General features: G+C 39.2%; 1 protein-coding gene across 5 annotated transcripts in view; it reads left to right on the forward strand.

The window, feature by feature from the left end:
- NRP1 (neuropilin 1) overlaps window positions 1-21684 on the forward strand; it is a 134131-nt gene that overhangs the window by 73799 nt on the left and 38648 nt on the right. For all 5 annotated transcript variants that reach the window (XM_014783549.2, XM_004425239.3, XM_087420639.1 and 2 more), the window contains exon 8: window positions 18798-18953. In XM_014783549.2, the coding sequence (XP_014639035.1) occupies window positions 18798-18953 (156 nt within the window). The remainder of the gene's footprint in view (window positions 1-18797; window positions 18954-21684) is intronic.

Consider the following 21684-nt stretch of genomic DNA (forward strand, 5'->3'; position numbering starts at 1 on the left):
CCATCTTCATGTGAGAAAACCCAGGCTCAGAGAGGTTGAGTGGTTCACCAAATCCCAACTTGGAGAAAAGATGCAACTTGTGGGAAAAATCAGTCTTACACAGTTGAAGTGGACTTCCTTCCTCAGACTTGGGAAGCAAGTCAGTAGGCACTGAGATCTGGATGGCGGGCAGCAACTGGTGAGTCACCACTTGCGGTCAGATCTGACACAGGCCCAGGGTGCAGCTGGAGTTTGCATAGCTCTTTGGCTGTTCTAATTGTGAGTTTTTTCACCTCATGCTCTTTCAAAGGAGTTAAACGGGGCCAGGCCAACTATACAGAGAAAAATGACAAAGCCTGGTGGCATCTTAAGGCCTCACGGGTCCCAGAGGAGACTCATTCCGATAGCCTGGTTCCTAACCCCTGCCCCAGGGTCTTCCCTTTATTCCAGGAGGTCCTTCGAGATTGACCACCCCTAGGCTCCCCCAACATCCATCCAGGCTGTGCGTGGTTGCCACCAGCAACTTCCAAAGTGGCTCTGTCATGATTCAGAAGTTGAATTATCAGCTACAACTTGCTGAGAATGGAGACAAAAGATAATTTAAAGGCATAGACTTGATTTCAGGAGCTAAGAAGAGGCTAGCTGGATTTCCTTTAAATGCCGAATGGAGTGAAATAACTCACGAATTCTTGGAAATGTTCTCTCTGCCAGTATTATTACATGTTTTTATCAAATTTTAGGTGGGAGAAGTGAGTGCTGCTTATTTGATTAGAATTTGTTATTTGAAAACCTTATTCTTATCTTTAGAATTAGGGCCTCCCAAAATTGAAAGTGGAAACTGAAGTCATTTTTCTTAAAGCTTTAGAATGTCATTTATTTTAACAAGTTTCATATATAATTTTCTTTCCTTCTAAGCTTTCTGGACTAATCTTCCATTCTTTTATATTAATGTGATGAGTATGGAATAGGTATCTCCTATGAAGGAGTTTTTGATTTTTTCATACAATTGCTAGTTTCTAGCAGGTTTATAGTCTGTAATGCTGTGTGCAAAATCGGTTCCATCTGCTAAATTAACTAATCCACAGCTTATATTGAGCCAGGTTTGTAGACACTCGGCTTATGAACCAGACACTTTAGGAGGTGCATTATCTCATTCAGATCATTAGTAAATTGCAATAAAATGATACTTTATAAATGTGTCACTAGAGAACTGACAAAAATAGCTCACTGGGTTACCCAAATGTGGAATGATGCATGTAAAATATAATGTTGGCACATTTAGGGAAAATACAGCTGTTTAATTGAATGTTTATTCCCTAGGTGTGCACTGTGTGTGTGTGTATTTATTGCAACTAATATTAACATGCTACTTTAGCTAAAACATTGATCTGGAAGGGAGACAATTTGTTTTAAAAAAAAGTCTCTGAGGTGAGCCTTTGGTTATCTTATTCTGATTCTGTATTGACTTCCACTTTCTGCAGAAAATAAGTGCTTCCCATTGTACCCTTCATGCATCAGAGGTCTGTTATCTATGACTGGGTTTCCACCCGGGAAATCCATGTTCCAAAAGTTACTGTCTCCTGAGGAATTTTTCCTAATACTTTCTCTGGTACCTTGGTTTTTCACATTTTAGGAAGTCATTTGAAGAAGATATATATAGGAAATGTATATAGAGACAGTGAAATTCAGAGCTTTTTGTTGTGTTTTAAGGAGAATATGATTTGAAGAAAACAACACACATGTGACATAATTAATTTAGACATTTTTAACTGATTGTTTTGTCATATAGAAAATACCAAGATGATTTTAACCATTTTGGTCAAGTTGACCACTTAATTCAGTTTTAAAAATGATTTTACTAATTCATATTTCATGTGAACACACCTTAAAGGAAATGTATGACATTTAAAGAAACTTCTTAGATTTTTAGGATGAGGCATCACTGGAAAGACAATATTGAAAGAACCACAACTGTTTAAGTAGAATTACACTTAAAAATAAATTAATTAGTATAGCATGCACATTCCACGTTGCTTACAGTTTTAGTTTCTTACTGTTTCATGCCAGTGTCTATTAGGAACCAACATTCATAGTTACATTCTAGAGGAGAAGTTTTTTTCCTTCTAGGATATCCCAACTTTCAGGATAAGACTAAAAGCAGATGCAAACATCATTTTATCTATTCCTTATTTTGCATATGCTCAGAGGTTAGGTGATTTGTAAGACCACCTAGCAAGTTAACGACAGAACCTGGACCAGAATCTTAGATTCCTTGCTCCCACTTCTTTGCTACAACTTAATTGTAACAGTATGTGAAACTGGATTTGGGTCCCTTTTTGAAGGTGGTTTCCTGAAGACCAAGCAAGCACATCAGAATCCAAGCATATCCCTATTTAGCTGTTGATCGGCAAATGATGTCTATTAAATTGAACAGTTACTGCAGAAGCTTTAGCTTAAACAAATGATTGGGCTGTGTCTAGAGCAGGGTTTCTCCGTCTGGCCAATACTGACATTTTGGATTGAATAATACTTTCTTGTGGAGGTTGTCTTGTGCGTTGTAGGATGTTTAGCAGCATCCCTGGCCTCCATCCACTAGAAACCAGGAACTTCCACACACACCCATAGATCATGACAATCAAAAATGTCTGCAGACAGTGCCAAATGTCCTATTGGGGGCAAAATGAGCCCCAGTTGAAAACCACTGGTGTAGAAGATGCCCAAATCCTAATCAAGTCACTTTTTAAGTAATTAGACTGGTCAACATTTTGAAGAAAAAGTAACTGGTTGCTTGATTGGTTTCTGTAACATTTCAACCACTTATCGTAGGTATTATTTGAATAGAACTGTGGTTCTTTGTTTTCCAAAAATACAGATGCATCTGTTTACCTTATGCAGGGAAATAGCATCATAAACCTCTTTTCTTATTTATCTTAAGCTTCCTATTTTTAGCTTTCAAAAGTGAACTGTTTTTAGCTAAATAAATACAGATGTTATTTTAGAATACTGCGTGCTTGGGTCTCAAAGTGCACTGATAAGGACGGGATTAAGAAAAGGAAGCGCAAGGATAAAAATCACAAATCATCGCTGACAAGATGTAGGAAAAATCAGACTGAAATGAGCTCCTCCACACCTGGACGTCGTGCGTCACTGACTTTGCCTACTTATTGTAGTTTTTCTGCAGTATATAAATCAAATGTGTTTCTTTTTTTTTAACTTCAAATGTAATTAAGAGTAAGGAACTGTGTTTGAAAAGCCTGTCTATTGCTTATGAGCTTATCTTTTCATGGGAAAAATACTATTAAGTTTCCAATTCAGTAACCTAAACAACAACACATAAAGAGCTATCAATTACTAGCCAGTTTCATATCTGTGGACCAATAAGAAGGCAAGGCTGATGGTTTCACATCTGTTTTGGGTGAAAGGCTGTTCCTGTCTGTGGTATTTAAAATTTAAAGAACTTTTGTTATTATACAATTGGGAATCCTCAGGGAGTAAAATGTTAATGAAATCCATAACATGCACAGATTTTATGATAGCAGTTTTAAGAAATTCCTTTGGTGGGGTTTGTTGATTTCTGTCCTGGCGGTAATGATTGTACCTTTTACAGAGTGCATTAATGTTCTCGTTTAGGAGCAATGGCTACGTTTATGCAGCGTGTAATGTAACACATGAACTCCCAAGCTTTAAATAACTTTCCTATTGTAATTTGAAAGCCCCAGAGCAAAAAATGTATGTTCTTCAGAATTGGCAGAACCCACAGTTTGAAACGTTTCTAGCACATCCATGGCAGCCTTCTCCAAAGGGGAAAAAGGTGCACCCTGGAAATTTTAAAGCCAGGACATGGATGGTATTTGGTCCTCTCACATATTTCTCATTTAAGGCACCATTTGAAAGCGCCACGTCAAAACAGCGGTTTTGGATGCTGACCTGAAACACACACACACACTTGTTTCCTTTCTCACCCTCACCCCCAGCCTTCTAATATCATTGAAATTTCACGTTCAAATAAAGAGAAGAAAGTAGATTAAATAAAAACTGCTCTATAACTCCCAATAGTAATAAAATGCATTATGCTTTTATATTTCCAACTCTTGAACACGATAAGCATTTGCGACTAATTGCACGTTAGGACTCGGAATAATCACATATGCACTTGTGCAAGTGACTTGTGCATTATTTTTTCAGCTCTCTTTGCCTCAAGGGGTCAAAAATGCATTTATGGCATTCTAATGACCTTCCTTCAGAAGAATGAAGTCTTAATTTTACCAAAGTTTTATTTTTCTTACAGTTCTAATGCTTTGAACTTCTAACTACATTTTCTGGATTTAGCAGAAAAATAAATAAGCCCCTTTATTCTTTTAGCAAGCCTGAGAGGGCTATAGATGGAATTTTTCAGGGGATGGGTGATTGGACCAGACAGCTTCTGAAGTCCTTTCAAGCATTTAAGATTTTGTGATTCTATTAAAAATAAATTTACTCTATCAGCTGGTGCCCTGGGCTTGCCTAAATGAAAATATAAATATATGAAGCATTGCTGGAATTCGTTTTAAATACTACTGATAATCATGTGAGGCAGCACATAGCAAAAATTTTTTTTTAATTAAAAAGATTTTTCTTTCCTTAGATCAAGTAATTGTTTAGGTTGGCTTCACCATGAGGCTTATCTGAGGATTTCACATAGAAACTTCACTAGTGGAGCCTGTTTTCCTTGGTTCTTTTGTGCTAACTCACAGGAAAGTGCAGCCCACTAAGGAAGATAAGATGAAACCTAGCCAGTTCATCTTTCGTGTCTCTCCAGTCTTTGAAGGAAATATCTGTAAGGCATAGGCTTACCCGCCATTACAGACTGTCACACCTTAAAGTCCTGCCAATACTTGGTCTTTTTTCTTTCCTTAAGAAGACAAATACCACGTTCAACTCTGAGCATGTTACAGGCCATGATAATAACCCAGAAAAGTAAAGGGATAAAAGCTGCCCCAGGGATCCAGGTGTATGAAGAAAGTCATTAGAGTTGTCTTATGTTTCTAAGACTTGATACGTTTACGTAGAGCTAAAACTGATGCAGGTAGTCCCCGTCTCAGAAGAGAGAGAGAGACAGAGACCCAGGTAGACGTACAGGCTGATGGCTACAGGTGCAAGAAATTTGACAGAGCCTGAAGTCTGAAGATCTGGAAATTAAATATAAAATTTGCAGTGGGAAATACTCATGATAATGAGAAGTTAACAAATCATATGAAATGTGAAACACTGAAGAAAATGGTATTTCAGGAGGTACGCAGAGCTCATGGGGAGAAAAGAATTTTTTTTTAAGTTCCCAGTCTTAAAAAGTGAAGATAGAGTATGAAGAATTTTCGTGGTCCAGTTTTTTAAACATTATTTTAAAAATCTAGACTAGTCATTGCTGTTCTCAATCAGCAACATTTTATAGCACATACATTATACTATTTCTGTAGTTTTGTGTTTCAAATATTGCATTCATTTATTAGGATGCTGTTATTTATTTAGAAAGCTCCAATACCAAGGTGGTAAGAATTCATTTATTTAACAATTATTTACCATGTAAAGAAAAATCAGTCAATACATTTGTTCATTTAACACATTTCGTCTAAATCATCCACTAGTAAATAAATGAATCTCATTTATTAAGATAAATCTGAGAGCATCTTACATGACCTCCATCTGGACATTCCTGTGTCTTCTAGGGAGCAGAACAAAACAGAAAAGAAGGCAGGAATAGATAATTGGAGGTTCAGCCTGTATATGCTGAAATTCAACTCTCATTATCACCTTCTGTAATAATAATTCAGTTCCCTTAGTCTAAGAACTTTGCTGTTTTCCAGAAGAGTTTATGTGAACATCTGTTTATCTACTTATCTTTTTTTCAAGTGTCTAGATTTAGAATATTCATGTGTCTCATATAAAATTCATCTCAATTAAAATCTTTTTATCAAAAGTAATTCAAACAGATTAAGAACAGTTCATTCCATTTCTTTTTAAACACTGGCAGTTTTATTAAAACCATGCAAAGTGATGCATTCTCATCCTTAACTTTGCATCTAAAAGTATAGTGATGATGTGATAGTATTCTTACTGCTCTGAAAACCTGCAAGATTATATGAAAGGAATGCTTTTTTCAGCACTTTCAAAGATGTGCCTTAGCTCTGTTTTTTCTGTCGAGAAGCCCTGCCCCTTGCCCCTCACCACACACACAACAGTGTGGCTATGTTCACCAAGAAAACATTTCACCTCTTGTCACCTCCAAATATGTGGTTGAAATAGATGTGTCCAACCATGTGTTAAGAGTTCCAGTGGATAAATGCAAGTCCCAGCTTCCGTTATGTCAAGGACTTCGGGTGGTGCTGGGGGAGAAATCACATGATATGTTTAGCATAGAATCTGTGCTTGTTCTCCTGTGGTTTGAAGGTAGTCATGCGTTTTTCCCATTGTGTGACCCAGGCTGAAATGCATGAATGAATGTAGATAGATTTTTTTTTCAGAACGTGAAAAGAATTTGCAGTTCTGTCCACTGAGTGCATTTGGATGGCAAAGCAGCATGTCTTCAGAGCACAGAACGATGCCACACCTTGTTACTTCCTTCTGGGTGGATCAGGAAATGACTGATATTGTATAACATTTCTCCCTTCCTTCTTTTCATTTTTCAACTCCATCCATGGAGTCTCCAACTTGACTGCCTTTCTCCTGCCATAGGCTGGCCTTTGCTCAGTCCAAAATTATAGAATATCAATTGTGAATTGTAATTACAAGTGATTCTCTTAGAGAGTAATTCTTTGAAAATGCATGATTTCAAGCCTTTTTTCACTCCTTTTATAAGTGATCTTCAAAAAAGAATCAGTATACACTTCCTTCAAAAAAGAATCAGTATATACTTCCTAGCTGAATGGTGAGCTTCCAACAGAGAAAAACACTGTTGACCAAATATTAAATCTCGAAGTTCATTTCATCTGTTCTCAGGAATGATTGGCATGCCTTCAGAGACTAACTGTTTATACACACTTTCTGACAAGCAGCTGTACCTAGGCAGCCTGTTTTTTCTCTTCTTTCTTGTCTCCGGGGCAATATTCGTTATAACCTTAGGCGGGTGACCAACTTTAATCTCAGTAATCCCATCAGCTCCTTGCAGGATTTTTAATGCCAAGTAGAGTTTTCTTGGACACGTGCACGTCCAGATTCTCCATCAGCACATGAAACTCTCATTAACGTGAGAGGCCCACCTAGAGCACTGAGAAATACATGGAAAATCGGTGTAAAAGGATTCTGTCAACGTTTATGGGCCAAGAGACTGATTTAGACCATCACCCCCATCTGCAAGTCTTTAGTTTCCAGAAATTCATCCTTGTGTTTGTTTTTGAAGCCAAGCTTTTGAGAGGAGGGAGGAAAATTAAAGGCGTGACTTACTGCAAAACTAATAATAAACAAGTCATTTTGTTTGTGCTGGAACAGACAGATGCCGTTTAAGTACAAATGTGTGTTTATCTTGAGTCATTTAGGAATCTCTCCAACTGTGCAGATAAAACTTTGTGGGTAGCATAGAACACCAACTTTTGAAACAGAAATATACCTTACCTGTACATGCTATTTAATATTTACTTGGTCTTTTAGGTTTGAAAATCTCTTTAAACTGCTGATAAACTAGAAAGAAGTGCATCCCTAACCGAGGTCACTGCACCTTGGGAAGGCGTTATGCCACCCCTCCTCAGTGCAGAGCCAGCTCCAGTGCCTCCTCATGAGGCTTGCTTGTGAGGCCGCTTCTCAGAGCCCATGAGACAAACACAAAGATCACAAAAGACCTGAAATCTGCATTCATTCCCTAGCCACACAGAACTATAATCCAACATCTTATAAAGATCACATGTTAGATGAAACCATGGAGACCTATAGTTAACGCAGTGACATTTTGATGTTGTTACTTGTTGAAAAATACAGGAAGGGTATGGGAAAAGTCTAAGATACCATGTACGTAAACATCCAATACAAACATCCTGTGGACATCATGCTTGCAAATAAGTTAGCTCTAAAATAAAAGGGTTGAGAAGAGGTTTGAGTGAGGTATTTGAGAACATGGTAGATAGAGTCAAAAAGTGATTTAAGCCCTTCTGCCCTTTGGGGTAACTTCTGGGAAGAGGGATACTTATAAAGTTAATGAGAGGTCATTGGAGAAATAAATGAAAAGGAATACTTCACACAGCATGGACCTTGCCCCGTCCTTCAGCAGACTCCAGCTTTAAGTAGTGGACTTTTCAAAGGACTGGAAATTTTATGAGTAGTTATAATATTTGTGGTTATAAACACCAAGATAAGAATAATCACATTCCTAGCTTAAGAGTACAAGTTAGTTGCCTAAATGCTTTAATATTGACTTTAATGACAGGCAGTTGGTTTTTGTTTGGAAGAAAAGAGTTTCAGATCTTGCCAGCAATGCTGGACTTAAACTGCATTGAATGTAAATTCAACAAACTTATAGAGCATCTGCTAAGGATTAGACATTGCATGTAGGGCTAGGTGAATTTAAAGTTAAAGAAAACTCTCCTTCTTTCAAAGGAGTTGTAATCCAGGTACTACGAGCAAATCTACACACACACTCGCACGCGCACACCCACACACATGCACACCCCAATTACCCAACTGACTAAGGGGAAAAAATATTAGGGTCACATTCTGATGGTGAATGTGTGTATGACGGCATCATTATGCTCCTCATAATAACCATGAAAAGTAACTAAATGGGCTAAGCATTGGTATTTTTGTTGGAGAGAGGAGGAGACTAAGGCTTGGAATGGCTAATTAACTTGCTTAACATTGTCCAGGTCACTCTTTAATGTCAAAGCCACAGAGATACTCCTGGGGCCTGTGCTTTTATGCCATCACATGCTGCCTGCATCACCCCAGTTTTTTCCCTGTAGTCCTAGAATTCATTGAGTATTTTTACTGCAGTCTGTTTACGCTATATGGAGATTTGTCATTTACTTGACTTTTTCCCTCATGACTGAAGGGCAGGAATCTGGTACCCTTCCCTCTCTTTCACCCAAGTGTCTAGCACTTATTTGTGTTATAAATGAATAATTGCCTTCACCAACTTCCCTCCTGAGTGCGATGGATATTAGAAACAAAAATACCCACCATTATAAACTCATGTGCCGAACTCACTGCCCCCTCCTTAAATGTTTGAGGAGCAAACAGCATGATTTTGATAGCAGTGTGAATCCCTGAAGAAAACATCACGCACTTTATATGCCATTTCATTGAAATGTTTTATTTTAAATGTAGCTATAAACCTAGGGTAGGACCGCAGAGTGTGCCGTTAGGCTCGAGAGAGGCGTCTCTGACTCATGCAGACTGAGGTTTAGGTTCCCTTCCCAGGAATGCTCAGATTCCCAGAGGCAGTGAGAGCACACATTTTAGCAGAGTTACCTCAGCAGTGCAGTGCATGGTCATGAGCTCCAAGTTTAATCACAAATAAGATTGCATTGTCTCTGTCACTAACCAAACACTTCCTGCCTAGGCTCGCGGCCTTCATGAAGGCCCACACAGAGGGTGACGTGTGTGGGGAGGGGGATTGGAGAGGGGACTCATCTTCTCTCTCTAAAGGAATTTTGCCAGGAGATATTAGATAGAAGGAAAGTATTCATCATATCAGATATTCTGAAATGTAGGCAGTTGGGTGGGATTTTTTTTTTCCTCTTCCTTCTGCCTTTAGCTCACCAACCTTGGCTCTTTCCCCAGCCAAAGTCTTATCCTCGCCCATGAGGTCCGGTTTTATTGATTCAAATGACCTCTTTTCCACAAAGCCCATTCTTTCCCTTTCCACAGTGCCACTTTTGACTTTCAATCTTGTGTCATCATTATTTCTGCAGAGGCCTACTTGCTTCCAGAGCCTGGCATATAGTAAATGTGTGTTGAATTTAATGGATTAAAAGTTTTAATCTGGACACTTGGCGTCTTTCAGTCTACTTTAATTTCTACGATGTGTGAAGCACTGTCATTGAGCTTTAAGACACATCTGGGTGAGCATGCACCCTGGCTCTATTTATTAGTTGTTAGCTTGCCCCAAAATGTTTCTAATCATAACAACAATAATGGTAAATGCTTTATCTACGTAATACAGTCCTACTAAAATTATGTGCAGAGATAATAAATTCTGCTATTAAGTTTTCAAGTGATTGTAATCCAGACCATCCTTTATCCATTCTTTCATTGCTGTGCCCTCTTTGTTTTGGCAGAGACAACGTCAGTAGCCAGAGATCTGTATACACAATCTTGTTGATCTTGCTCTCCTATGGGGCATTTAACTAGGAGATCTATACATGTTTATATATATATGAAGCTGCTTACAATTTTTTTTTTTAAACCATAGCATACTTATTTTTTTCTCTTAAGAAATTCCAATTAAGTAATTTTATTATAGAGTTTTTAAGTTAAATTCTTAACCAAGTTTCTAGGGATTACATTTGGTCTGTTCTGAGTACTTGTCCTCTTTCCAGATCAAAGGATTAGGCTCAGGTTTTAAATTTAATGATGTAACTTACAAACAAGCATTCAAAAAATGTTAATTAGAAATATTAAGTCTCTGAGTCTTTTACTGCCCAGCAAGAATGCCTGAGTATCTTAGTTGGAAGAAGGGACCATTTAAATGTCATCTTCTTGACTGACCTGTTAAGGGTTTCTGAGGTTCCCATCTGCGAGTTAACATGGTATTAAGCAAAAGACTTCATTTTAAAGAAGAAAAGAGTTCACAAGTCAATGTATGTCTTAAAAATGTAAACAATCTTTTCTAAAGCATGTGGATTGATCAGCTTTTCTCTTTAACTTGACATGGGAGTTTCGAGTTGTCTTAGATGCTGATTACTTGTATTCCAGAGTCTATAGGAAGCCCAATATGATTTCATTTTCCTCTCGTTTGTTATCAGAATATATTGTGTCCTGATGTCCAGATTTTACAGGTTTATCAAGAGAGGAATTAAAATGGAATATTTGTCTGATTTTTCTGAACACAATTATATCTGTAGAAAATATGGAAAGAAAAAAAAAACCTAGATTTTGCATAGACTGTGTGGAGATACTCCTCCTATATTTGTCTTAAATATGTTTTATAAATTAAGTTGAGCATTTTCGAGTGCATGTCACAGTCCTGTGCACTGCCCTCAAACAAACGTCCTTCAAAGCCTAACGCTGTCTCCATCACACCGAGGAAACGAGACCAGTGGTGGTATCTCCATCCCAGAGCAGCATTCTTCTCCTCCACATTCAGTCTTGATGGTTTCCATAGTGGAGTGATTTGAGTAGCTGGATTCTGGAAATGTCTCTGGTTGAAATGCTAGAGTATTAACAAAAGGGAGTCCCTTTTGTTTCTTTTAGCCAATGCTGCTTGCCAATTTTAACAACTACAGCAGATTTTACTATTCAAACAGAACCAGATGGAACTCCAGTTCAAAGAACATATCAGAATTAAATATTTCTTTTTTAATTAGTTTCTTCTGATTTATGCAAAAAAAAAAAAATTAACACGAGAGTGAGAGAATGTGCCATGAATCCAGACGCAGCGCAGCCCACGTGAGCATTGTCTCTTTCTATTGGCCAAAAAAGACAAAGGGGCAGCCCTAGTTTGGGGACTTTGTCTTTCTTGCCCCTTTTCTTGCTGTTTTTCTGTTGTAAGTACAGCGGCAGTCAGGGAAGTCAGCCTTCCCACTGCATCTGTGCTGTTATAGCGTTATCTAATGTTGTTCTAGCTGGCTGGCTCACATCTTCTGATAGGAAAGTTCATCTGTTCATTCACTTGGGATTGTTTTACTATCAGCACAGGTTTTGTTGCACCAGTAGTTTGTTTCCACCCAGGAAAATGCTTTCCTTTAATTTAACTATGGAAAAAAAAAAAAAGATTCATTCAAGCAGTTAAGACTAGAATAGAAAATTGGTGAGGTTCTTCCTGCTTTGCACTTTTCTTGTACTTGGATATTTTTATTCTTTTACCAGAATTTTAAAACGTTTCCTCATTATCTTTTGCTAAAAATGATCCATCACTACTGTCTTGTTTTTCAACAGTGTAACTGAATCATTTGCAAAGTTTTGCTTTCCAGTAGCCAGTGTAAATTTTAAACTGATAGTCAAAGCAGTTATAGATGGTTTCATGTTCTCTATAATTATGCAAAAATATTTCATTTCCAAAAAGAATACCAGATTTAATTATTGTTTACTAAGAAATTCTAAATAACCTTTTGATAATCATGGTTTTTACAATACGAATTGGGGAACAGCACAGGTGTAGTGGTTTGTGCGTGGGCCACAGATCTCATCTGGGTTAAGTCGTGGCTCAGTCACTGGTAAGTTATGTGACTTGGGCAAGGTACACACATCACTTTGTTCCTCAGTTGCTTTATCCCTAAAACCTTCCTTGTATGATTCTTATAAGAATTGAAAGAAATAATGTATGTAGATTTAGCCCCTAAGAAAATGTCTCACATATAGGGGTTGCCCCATGAATTTTCTACTAATAATAGTAATTTTAGCCATCAGTGATTTTTCTATGTAATACAGTAATAGTGAAAAAATGCATAAATAGATAGAGAATTATGTCACTGACTATAAAGTGGTTGTCTTCCAATTGGTAACTATAAAAAGCCCAAGATCCTAAGTTAAGGAACAGAATGATCAGGTGCTGTGAATTAAGCCCACAGATCCTAGAACAGCATTGATGTTCAAATGCTCAGGCTCTATCAAAAAACACGTGTGTTATCTAAGGAAATGAGACAATTGCTTAAAAATATTTTCTTTAGCTTGTAGTGTCTAGCGATGAATTAAACAGCTCTTTGAGTCATCAGAGATGCTCTAAAGAAAAATCCGACACACTCCCCCCCAACAAAAAATATTTTTCCTGTTTTTAATCAGACTTCTGTTCTTTGTCCTTTATTTTTTCAGGCTCTTGTATTGACCTGCCTTGGGAATGTTAAAAGCTGGTAAATGCTCCCTTGCCAATGCTAGCTCAATGGGCAGTATTTTATTGAGCAAGACAGATTTTCATTTTAGAAGTGAGGCTTTCCACATTATGACATTACCAATAGCTGGTTATGTATTATTATAGGAAGCCACGATACTCATTTCATGGCTCGGAGGCTGCATGCTGGTGTTTAACCAGCAGTTTGCAAAGGCTTGCTACATGATTTACTACACAATGCTAAAGCATGTGCTTTGTCCTCCAGCGATTCCCAGGAAAATGCGTGCCTCTCCTGGCTTCTCTTTATCTGGGGAATGTGTTTCCTGTCATTACTAAGACAATGCCATGGCCGTAAAGTGCATGTGGATTATACCTGGAGACATTTTACAACAAAAAACGAGTCTGGAGCATAGTCAGACCCCAGGCCGTGGGGGCCCTCACCCCACAGGAGCTGCTAGGACACTGTCCTCTTACCCCCAAGAGTGGATGAGGACAGCTGTTTTTTCTAGTGGTGTGCCTCTCCCCACCCAAAATGAAAGTTGGGCTTTCTTCTTCTGTATCTGCTGTCTAGCAGCGTCTTCTCTTTGTGTGTGGAGCGCAGTTAAAGTAAGATGTGGGTAGACTTTCTACCGGGAGTATTAGAATTTTATATTTATATTGGAAACAGGATACCATGTTGGGTGACTTCTGTGGATGGTGCTATAAAATAACTCAGAGAGTGGCCACTGGCACTCAAAAGGAGTTTGATAAACTTCTGTAAAATGGTCTACATACAATCAGATGAGTACCAGATGTTTGTTTGTCACACACACAGAGTGAAACGTTCAACGATTTTAGTGAATGCATTTGATGTTCAGCTCTGTGTGTACCCCCTCCCATCATCACGCCCCCTCACCATCACCCTTGATGTTAAACAGAAGTACATCAAACTCAGATGTGAAATCATGTCCATCTTCTAATTAAAAATAAAGCAGCTGTGAAATAATGATATTCTTTCAAAATATGAAAATAGTGATTGGAGCATAGCTGATTGGATTTAGGAAAAGCAGGTTACTTAATTATGATTACTGTGTGTCTGAATGTTTATGGAAAGAAAGGAAGTATTGTTTAGGGTGATGGACCCTCCAAAACGCAGAGGGGTGGCATTATGTAGAACTGCTCTGGTGTTGTAGCTTTGTCTTTCCAGCTGCCTGTCTGGGTGGCCAATCTTGTCGATTAGAATGTGAGGTTGGTGAAAGCTCATCATAATTCAAAAAGCTAAACCACCAAGAGCATGGCCAGTGGCTGATTTTGAATGGTTTTCTTGACAACTGATTATTTTAGCTTCAAAATGACCAGAGCACAATACTTTTTAGCGATCAATATATTTGTTAACAAATAATGTCTATAGTGGTGAGGGAAACATGGTAGGTTGTTTAGTGTCCGTTATTTCATTAATTCATTTCCTCCTCCTTGCCTCTGCACTTGCTGCTCCTCCTTCCCTCTAGAACATTCTTTTCCTCTGTGTCCACTTGCAAGCTCCTACTCTATATCCTTCAATCTTAGACATCAAAGTCAGCTGTGAAATGTCTCCAACACGCCTACCTCCAATTCTCTGGTAAAGTATTTACTCTTTCCTCTGTGCTGCGTCTCATTTTATGTACATTGCCCCATTCACAAATCAAGTGTTTGAGTTTCTCACACTTTACTGCTCTTTATATCCTCACCACTTAATACAAAACTTAGCAGATAAGTGGTATTAAGTGTCCACTGAATGAATGTCAATCAAGTTGAGTAAAAATGTTCACAGGTAGCAGACCGATTAAATAGATTTTGCTACAACCATACCATGGCATACCATGAAGCCATTGAAAATGATAATGTAGAAAAATATTTTTGGCATGGAAATATATCCACAAAACCAAACAAAAAGCAGGTTTTCAAACATAGAATTAATATGACCTCATTTTTATGAAAAAAAAATACAATATTCACGTATATTTTGCCTAGGAGAAAAAACTCTGGAAGGCTATTATCAGTGGCTATTTCCTAATGGTGGTCTTATGGAGATTTTATTTTCTTCTTTAATCTTTTCTGCATCTTATGACTGTTCAATAGGCATCTATTACTTTTTTATATAGAAAAGTAGATATTCCTTAAAAGAAATCATCAAAGCCTGGATGGAGGTAAAGCAAAAACACAACACGGTGAATTAGTGATGGAGACATGAGCTATGCACTAAACATCTGGGGTAAGGAGTGACTTACTCTGCCTACCAGACCAGAAAGAGGAAAAAGTCATTTCTAGTCAAAAAAGAGGAAAAGGTTATTTTAAGTCAAATTATTACATGTCAAGGCATGCCAACAGAAAAGGCTTATCTTATGTTTGGAATAACAAATAGTTTAATGTGGCTGGAAGATATGGCTGGAGGGGAATAGATACAGCAGACAAGACCATAAAGGTAGATCGGGGCCAACATCATGATTAGCAGAGACAGCTTCACGGATGAGAAAGGTATAAACACCCAGGCGTTGAGTCCTCCTGGGTCTCCTGACACAGCCACCGGCAGTGTGAGCAGGGGTGCTTCTGAGGCTGAAAGTTATGTATCTCCTCCCAACTCTCAGGCACTTGAGGGTCCAAAGGGACCTAAGAAGAAAAGACTTAAAAGAACTTCCCTGCTGTGGCCAGTTGGAGTTCCCACAGCGCTGGGGAGGCTGTGTCTTGTTAGAATTCTGGGTACCATCCGATTTTAATTGCACTGGTTCAGGTCCAAGCCCAATCGTTTTATGAGGTTGTCATTCATCCTTACTAAACTCAGTGGCAGTAATGTTAGGAAGAAAAATGAAGTGAAATTTCAAGTATCCCAGTGTGGTAAATAAGAGAATCTGCAGAGTTTTAAAGCATAGCAGGAAACTTTTTGCAATTACAAGGGGAGGTGACTAATGCATTTCATTGCTGCTGAGAAAAGAAAATATCTTTTCTTTTTTATGATTGATTCATGCATATGCTTTTGGGGCCTTTCTATCTGGGACCTTGGATGTTCTGTGTTGGGTCCCAGTTAATTCTAGTCAATTGCTCCTCCCTTAAAGTAAGCACTTTCTAGTCCCTAGGATTCCTCCAGTTGACTACCAGTTAACGTCTTTCCTACCTGGTAACTAAATCTTTCCCTACAAACAAAATTTTAAAAATAGGAAAAGGACAGCCAGAAAATGAAGTTCTAGAGTTCTTTCAAATCAGCCTAAGCTGAATATGCACTCTTGGGAATTGAATCATTTCCAAACTGAAGAGCCATTTGTAAGTTGACAGGAAGAGTTTATTTAAATAGCTCTGCTTCATGCTCCCTTGGACGTCAAGACTTGAAGGGCCCTTCAGCTTGAGAGTGGGTATGGCATGGGCTTGATTCAGTGGACAGTCAGTGAAGCACTGAGTGTTCTGAGAGCGTTTGAAAGTTGTTGAAATTGTTCAGTGCAGCCATGTCCAGAGTACCATTAACTTCCAGATTGCAGCATTAGGAAATCAGAGAGTTTTTGCAGCAACTTAAAATCACCTGATTGTTTGTCTGGACTAGAGTTAGATTTAGGGGTACCAGATACCATACAGAGCACCCAGTTAAATTTGAATTTCAAACAAGCAATGAACCAGTTGTTAGTATGTCTCTAATACTGCAGGGACATACTCATACTAAAAATATTTGTTGTTTATCTGAAATTCAAATTTAACTGGACATCCTGTACTTTTATTTGCTAAATCTGGCAAACATGGATTGCCTCCCTTTTTTGAAATTTGTACACAAACTTGTACAAAGCATTATGGTTCACTTTTGAAAAAAATGCAAATTTCAGTTAACAAGTATAGGCACTTGATAAAAATGTGTTGGGTAAATATTTATTTGTTAAATTAAAATTTGAAACATCCACCATTATTATCCTAAAAATATTAATTTCTATTAAAGTCTTGCTCCTTTTTCTCTTAAATATGGTGAAGCAGTCAGAGCATTCATTGACTTGACATCTCTAATCAAGTGATGAAATAAAATTTGTTTTACATTGAATGGTACCCCCTTCCTTTCTAGATAGAATCTCCTATTGTTGATTCGAGTTGGCTTCTATGTGCCAAGGATATTGCTGTTTTTCCTGGATGTAACTCTTAATTCAGTTTTAAAGGAATTGGCAACATGTTGATTTAACTAATCCAAGGGCCTCCAGGAAAAAGCAATTCATAAAGACAATAGTCATTCTTCATGAGACAGGCTGTGCATAAAAGGAAATTCTTTAGTGCCTATAGGCACTGGAAGGTTAATTGAAATATTGTTTTCTGAAAATTGGGTTGTCATGTATTAACTGGAGAGCAGGATTCAGAAGTTGTGGTGGGATAGTGTTGGGGTTTTTTCTGTTTTTCTTTTCTGGCTTTTGTTGCTGTTTTCAGGAAAAATGGCATTCTCTTGCCTCTTAATAATGAATATACTATTGAAATATCTTGTTAATGTTAATCAGTTGTAATGTACAATTACTTTCTGTGTCTTTTAAAAAATATTTGCCATATATATGTGTTTCATTTCTTTAAAGTTTCTGTATTATACAGAAATGCAATAGATAGAGGGTATAATAAATACAAGGAAACAATTTTCTAGGAATAATCAAATGTATCCATAAAACAAAACTGAAAATACTCATAATATATATAAATTAGTAATGGTTTTGTTTTAAGATTATTCTTGGTTATTAATTTTGGAAATAAAAATAAAGAAAAAAACTATTTTACTTTATGAAAACATGGAATCATAGGAAGTCAGAGCTGAAAGGGGCCTTTCAGCTTATCTAGTCCACCTTCTTCATTTTACAAATGAAGAACTGGAAGCCTAAGGATGAAGTGAGTCAGCCAAGGCCCAACAGCTAGCTAGTGGCAGAGCCAGTGCTAGAACCATGAGCACCTGATGCTTAGATCTTCGTCCTTCCGTCTCACATCACAGGGCTGTAGGAACAACTCAGCCGCTGTAGGAACAACTCAGCCACTGCAGACCTCTGGGATGAAGTCATGGACCTTTGAGGCTTTGGTCACCCTCTGGCCATCCCCACCCCGAGTGGCCCAACCTTCATATAGGCTAGCGAGAGATGACGGCAAGGCTGTTGTGTTGAGGAACTTCTCCATTGGACACTTACCAGTAGAAGCTTGCAAGCTCTAGCGGTTGTCGCATGGAGGCATCAGTCCTTCCCAGATGATACCTTGGAATCCACCTGCTTCTCAAGCTGAGCTGCAAGAAGCAAGGCCATGGGAAGACATGGGAAGGGGAGGAATTTAGATGAAACAAAAATCCTTACTTTGCCCTCCTCCTCTCCACTCCATTCCACATTACAAATCTATGGCCCCTTTCCCAAACCACAACGCTCATACTCAAAGTCAGCGTTGTTTCAGTCTGCATTCTATTTGGAAGGAGGTAGGATGCTGAAGAATGACAGGCAATAAGTCCATGTTAGACTGGAGTTCTAGTCCAGGCTTCTCCAGTATCCAATATGTGTGTTTGTCTTGATTTTCTGTTTGTAAATGACATATATTAATGTGCTTTTTGGAAAGTATTTTTAATCTCTTAGAAGGTACAGCAACATGACATTGAACCCAGTTTTCTCTTTTATACCAAGGATCAAGCAGTCTTGGTTGCAGCAATGAGAAAAATCTCTTCCTGGCAATTGCCAACCTAAGGCAATTGCTGTGTTATCATGTCTGTGCCTTTCTTTAGAGGGAAAGGAAATGGGGAATTAGGGTTTGTTAATGCCAGCTGGAATTAGGGTCTACTGATGCCAGGTGGATGAAAACTACACTGTGGAGCCCACAGGAAAAGATGCTCCAAGTCATAGTGCAGGGATGGGTGAATGACCACACTTGTCTTGTCTTGCAGGTAGACTTGGGCCTTCTGCGCTTCGTCACTGCTGTTGGGACACAGGGAGCCATTTCAAAGGAAACCAAGAAGAAATACTATGTCAAGACTTACAGAATAGACATTAGCTCCAATGGGGAAGACTGGATCACCATCAAAGAAGGAAATAAACCTGTTGTAAGTTTGGCTGCCACTCTCTCAACCAACTCAGTCTTTGAAATGGATGATCAATTTTTGCTTGTTTGTTTGGGAGCTTTCTGTCTGGCCTGGTTTATTTTTGAATTGATTTTAAATGAAGAGTGCAATTAGAGATTTAAATCTGACCAAGGATGTTCCCAGATCCAGAAGCCAAAAGGAAATTATATGGCTGTTTCCAAGAAAAGTCAATACCAGCCAAATTAAGTGTCAGACTCAAGAACCACTTTAAACCTCCCAAGGGGATGAGGACTATGCGTAGGATAAACGCTGCCCTCTTAGAAACTTAGGAGTTGTTTTGTTTTGTTATTTCGCTGTGTTTCTTCATTCTCTTTCATAGATTCATTCTTTGTTCCTTTCTGTAACAGGCTGAGTTTAGAAAACTCCTTTTCATCTACCCGCTGTGGCTCACAAACTAATTTACAAGTGTGTTTGGCTGCTTCTGTGAGAATGAATAAAACTGAAGGTAGCTCATTGTGTTCCCTCAGATCACACAAATGACATGCTACCTGCTCACTGCTTTCAACCAAGGAGGCCGCGAGACCATGCCCTGCCCCCTGGGTGCTCTGCCCCAAATCGTTTGCAACTGAGATGTTTTTCTCAGCCTGCCTGTTTATTTGAAGTTATACTTGCTCTGATTTACTAATCAAAAGATTTCTGAGAACTCATACTCGCTGTTTCCCAAAACTAAAAAGCTTGCCCTGAAGGCTGAGTAAAACGCACGGAATCGACAAGAGTAGTAGGAAAGATCCAGGTAACTTGAAATCTTACATTTAGGAAGAGGCCAATTAACGTATCCTTGTCTCTCTTCCGTGCACTTATGGTCTTGGTTTTCTCCTTCTGGATCTGGATCTGAGAAACCCCTCCTGGGTGTGAAGTGAGAGAGCTATTAATTCCCTTTCATTAGCTGCAAAGCCCCCACTCTCATTTAGGCAAGGTGGAAGCGGATATATTTCCTGTGAAAGAAAAGTTCTATGGACAGGCAAGTTCAAGGCCACTGGCTATCCCTGCAGGACATGAAACCAGTCCTACATCAGGGGAAGAAAACCCCTCACAGTCAACATCTGTGGAGGTTAAGCAAGTAAATTTTGGCCCTGAGTTGCGTGGCTTATTCTTATTTTGGAGTAGACATGCTTTAGTTTCAAACAAGCAAAAAAAAAAACCCCACTCATGCCAAGGATGCACCAACAAACTAAAGAACCCAGAGAGAGTAGGGAGAACTGACCCCAGACCTTCAGGCCATTTCTTTAAAAAATGACTGCTACTTCTCCAAGACTTCTTCTTTAGCCATTGTCCATGGTTGTCTGCATGGCCCAGAAGGGGCTGTCAGAGAGCACACACAGTTCTGAGGGGGTCTGACAATGCACAGCTCGCTCTAGGTCCACTGTCAGGAGCACCCTGCACACAGAAGCGCTTCCAGAGTCAGAGGCAGGAAGAATAAAGAAGGATTCAGCGAAGATTAGATGCGGCATCTGTCTGAGCACTTTCATTGACCTAAATGAAATCCAAACATCCACCTGGAGACTAGGTAGTGTTGCCTACCCTGCCTTTCTCTGTACTGTGGGGGCTTTCGGCCACTGCCCTCTTCCCTCTTCCCTACTTTCCTCAGGAGAGTTGGCCATACCTCAGCAAGAGCAGCCTTCCACCAATCACGCCTCCAACAGCCTTCCTTATGTTGAGTGGAACCTATGGCCTTCCATGGTTTTCAGCAAACATAAAATTCCCTCGGTGTGAGGCAAATGTGCACCCCTCCAACCTATGTTGGAGCACGCAGCGCTCTTAACAGACTGCCCGTCTCTCCCTGAAGTGGACTTACTGACCCTTTAAGCACTATGGTTTGGGACTCTACCTCTTCTGGCAGCTACTCATCATTCCATGTCACACAAAAAATGCTCCCACACAGATTGTTTCCCAGAGAGATTTGCTGAAATAAGGCAGAAATCTAGAGGCCATCACAGGCCAGGATAAATTATGATATTAAATCGTCTCTGGAGAGGGATCAGGCTGACGACTGGCTTTGTGAAGCATTTGACTACCTTCAGTTGTGCAGGCCACTTAAGCTACATGAAGTACAAACAGCCCCCCAACTTTTACAAGCCCTTTCTCCCAGGGGAAGAGCAAGCCTTGGATAACTATGGTCCTCTTCCACAAATGTACCCGGAAAAGTGGGGAGGAATCTCCAAGCCTTGATGGGCCCGGTAATGCTCTAGTTACACCACCTAAGAGGAGGAGGGCAGCCTGGCTGTGTGAGAGGCAGAGTGCTAGGTACACGAGGTTACCCCTGAGGGACGTTACATGGGCTGTCCCCAACCCAGGGCTGAAGAAAAAGCCAGGAAAGTAGGGGCTTTCAGTTCCAGCTGAGGCAGGTCTAGCGCCCGAGTGTTCCACCACGGCAGACAGGCTCCATTGCTCAGAGATCTTGCTGGAGAACACTGCTGCAGCATCAGGCCCGGGCAGAGTGGCCCCTACAGATACTTGTGGGAAACTGGTTCGTGACTGGCGCTCATTACATTTGCAGTTACGTGCCTCATCATAGTTAGAATAAGATGACTCATTTTTAAAACTAGAAGCAGAAGCCCTGGAATAGCTGATTTTCCTTACATATCATTTATAACTCAGTTTTGATTTTGACCACTAAAACATAATTTTACCAATAACCAAAGAAGATTAAGTCATTAATTAATGTCAGGGATGAGATTTTCCATCAAGAAGT

The sequence above is a fragment of the Ceratotherium simum genome, chromosome 32, assembly GCF_057802395.1.
Source record: "Ceratotherium simum simum isolate JZ-2026a chromosome 32, ASM5780239v1, whole genome shotgun sequence".
In the NCBI taxonomy this organism is placed as follows: Eukaryota; Metazoa; Chordata; class Mammalia; order Perissodactyla; family Rhinocerotidae; genus Ceratotherium; species Ceratotherium simum.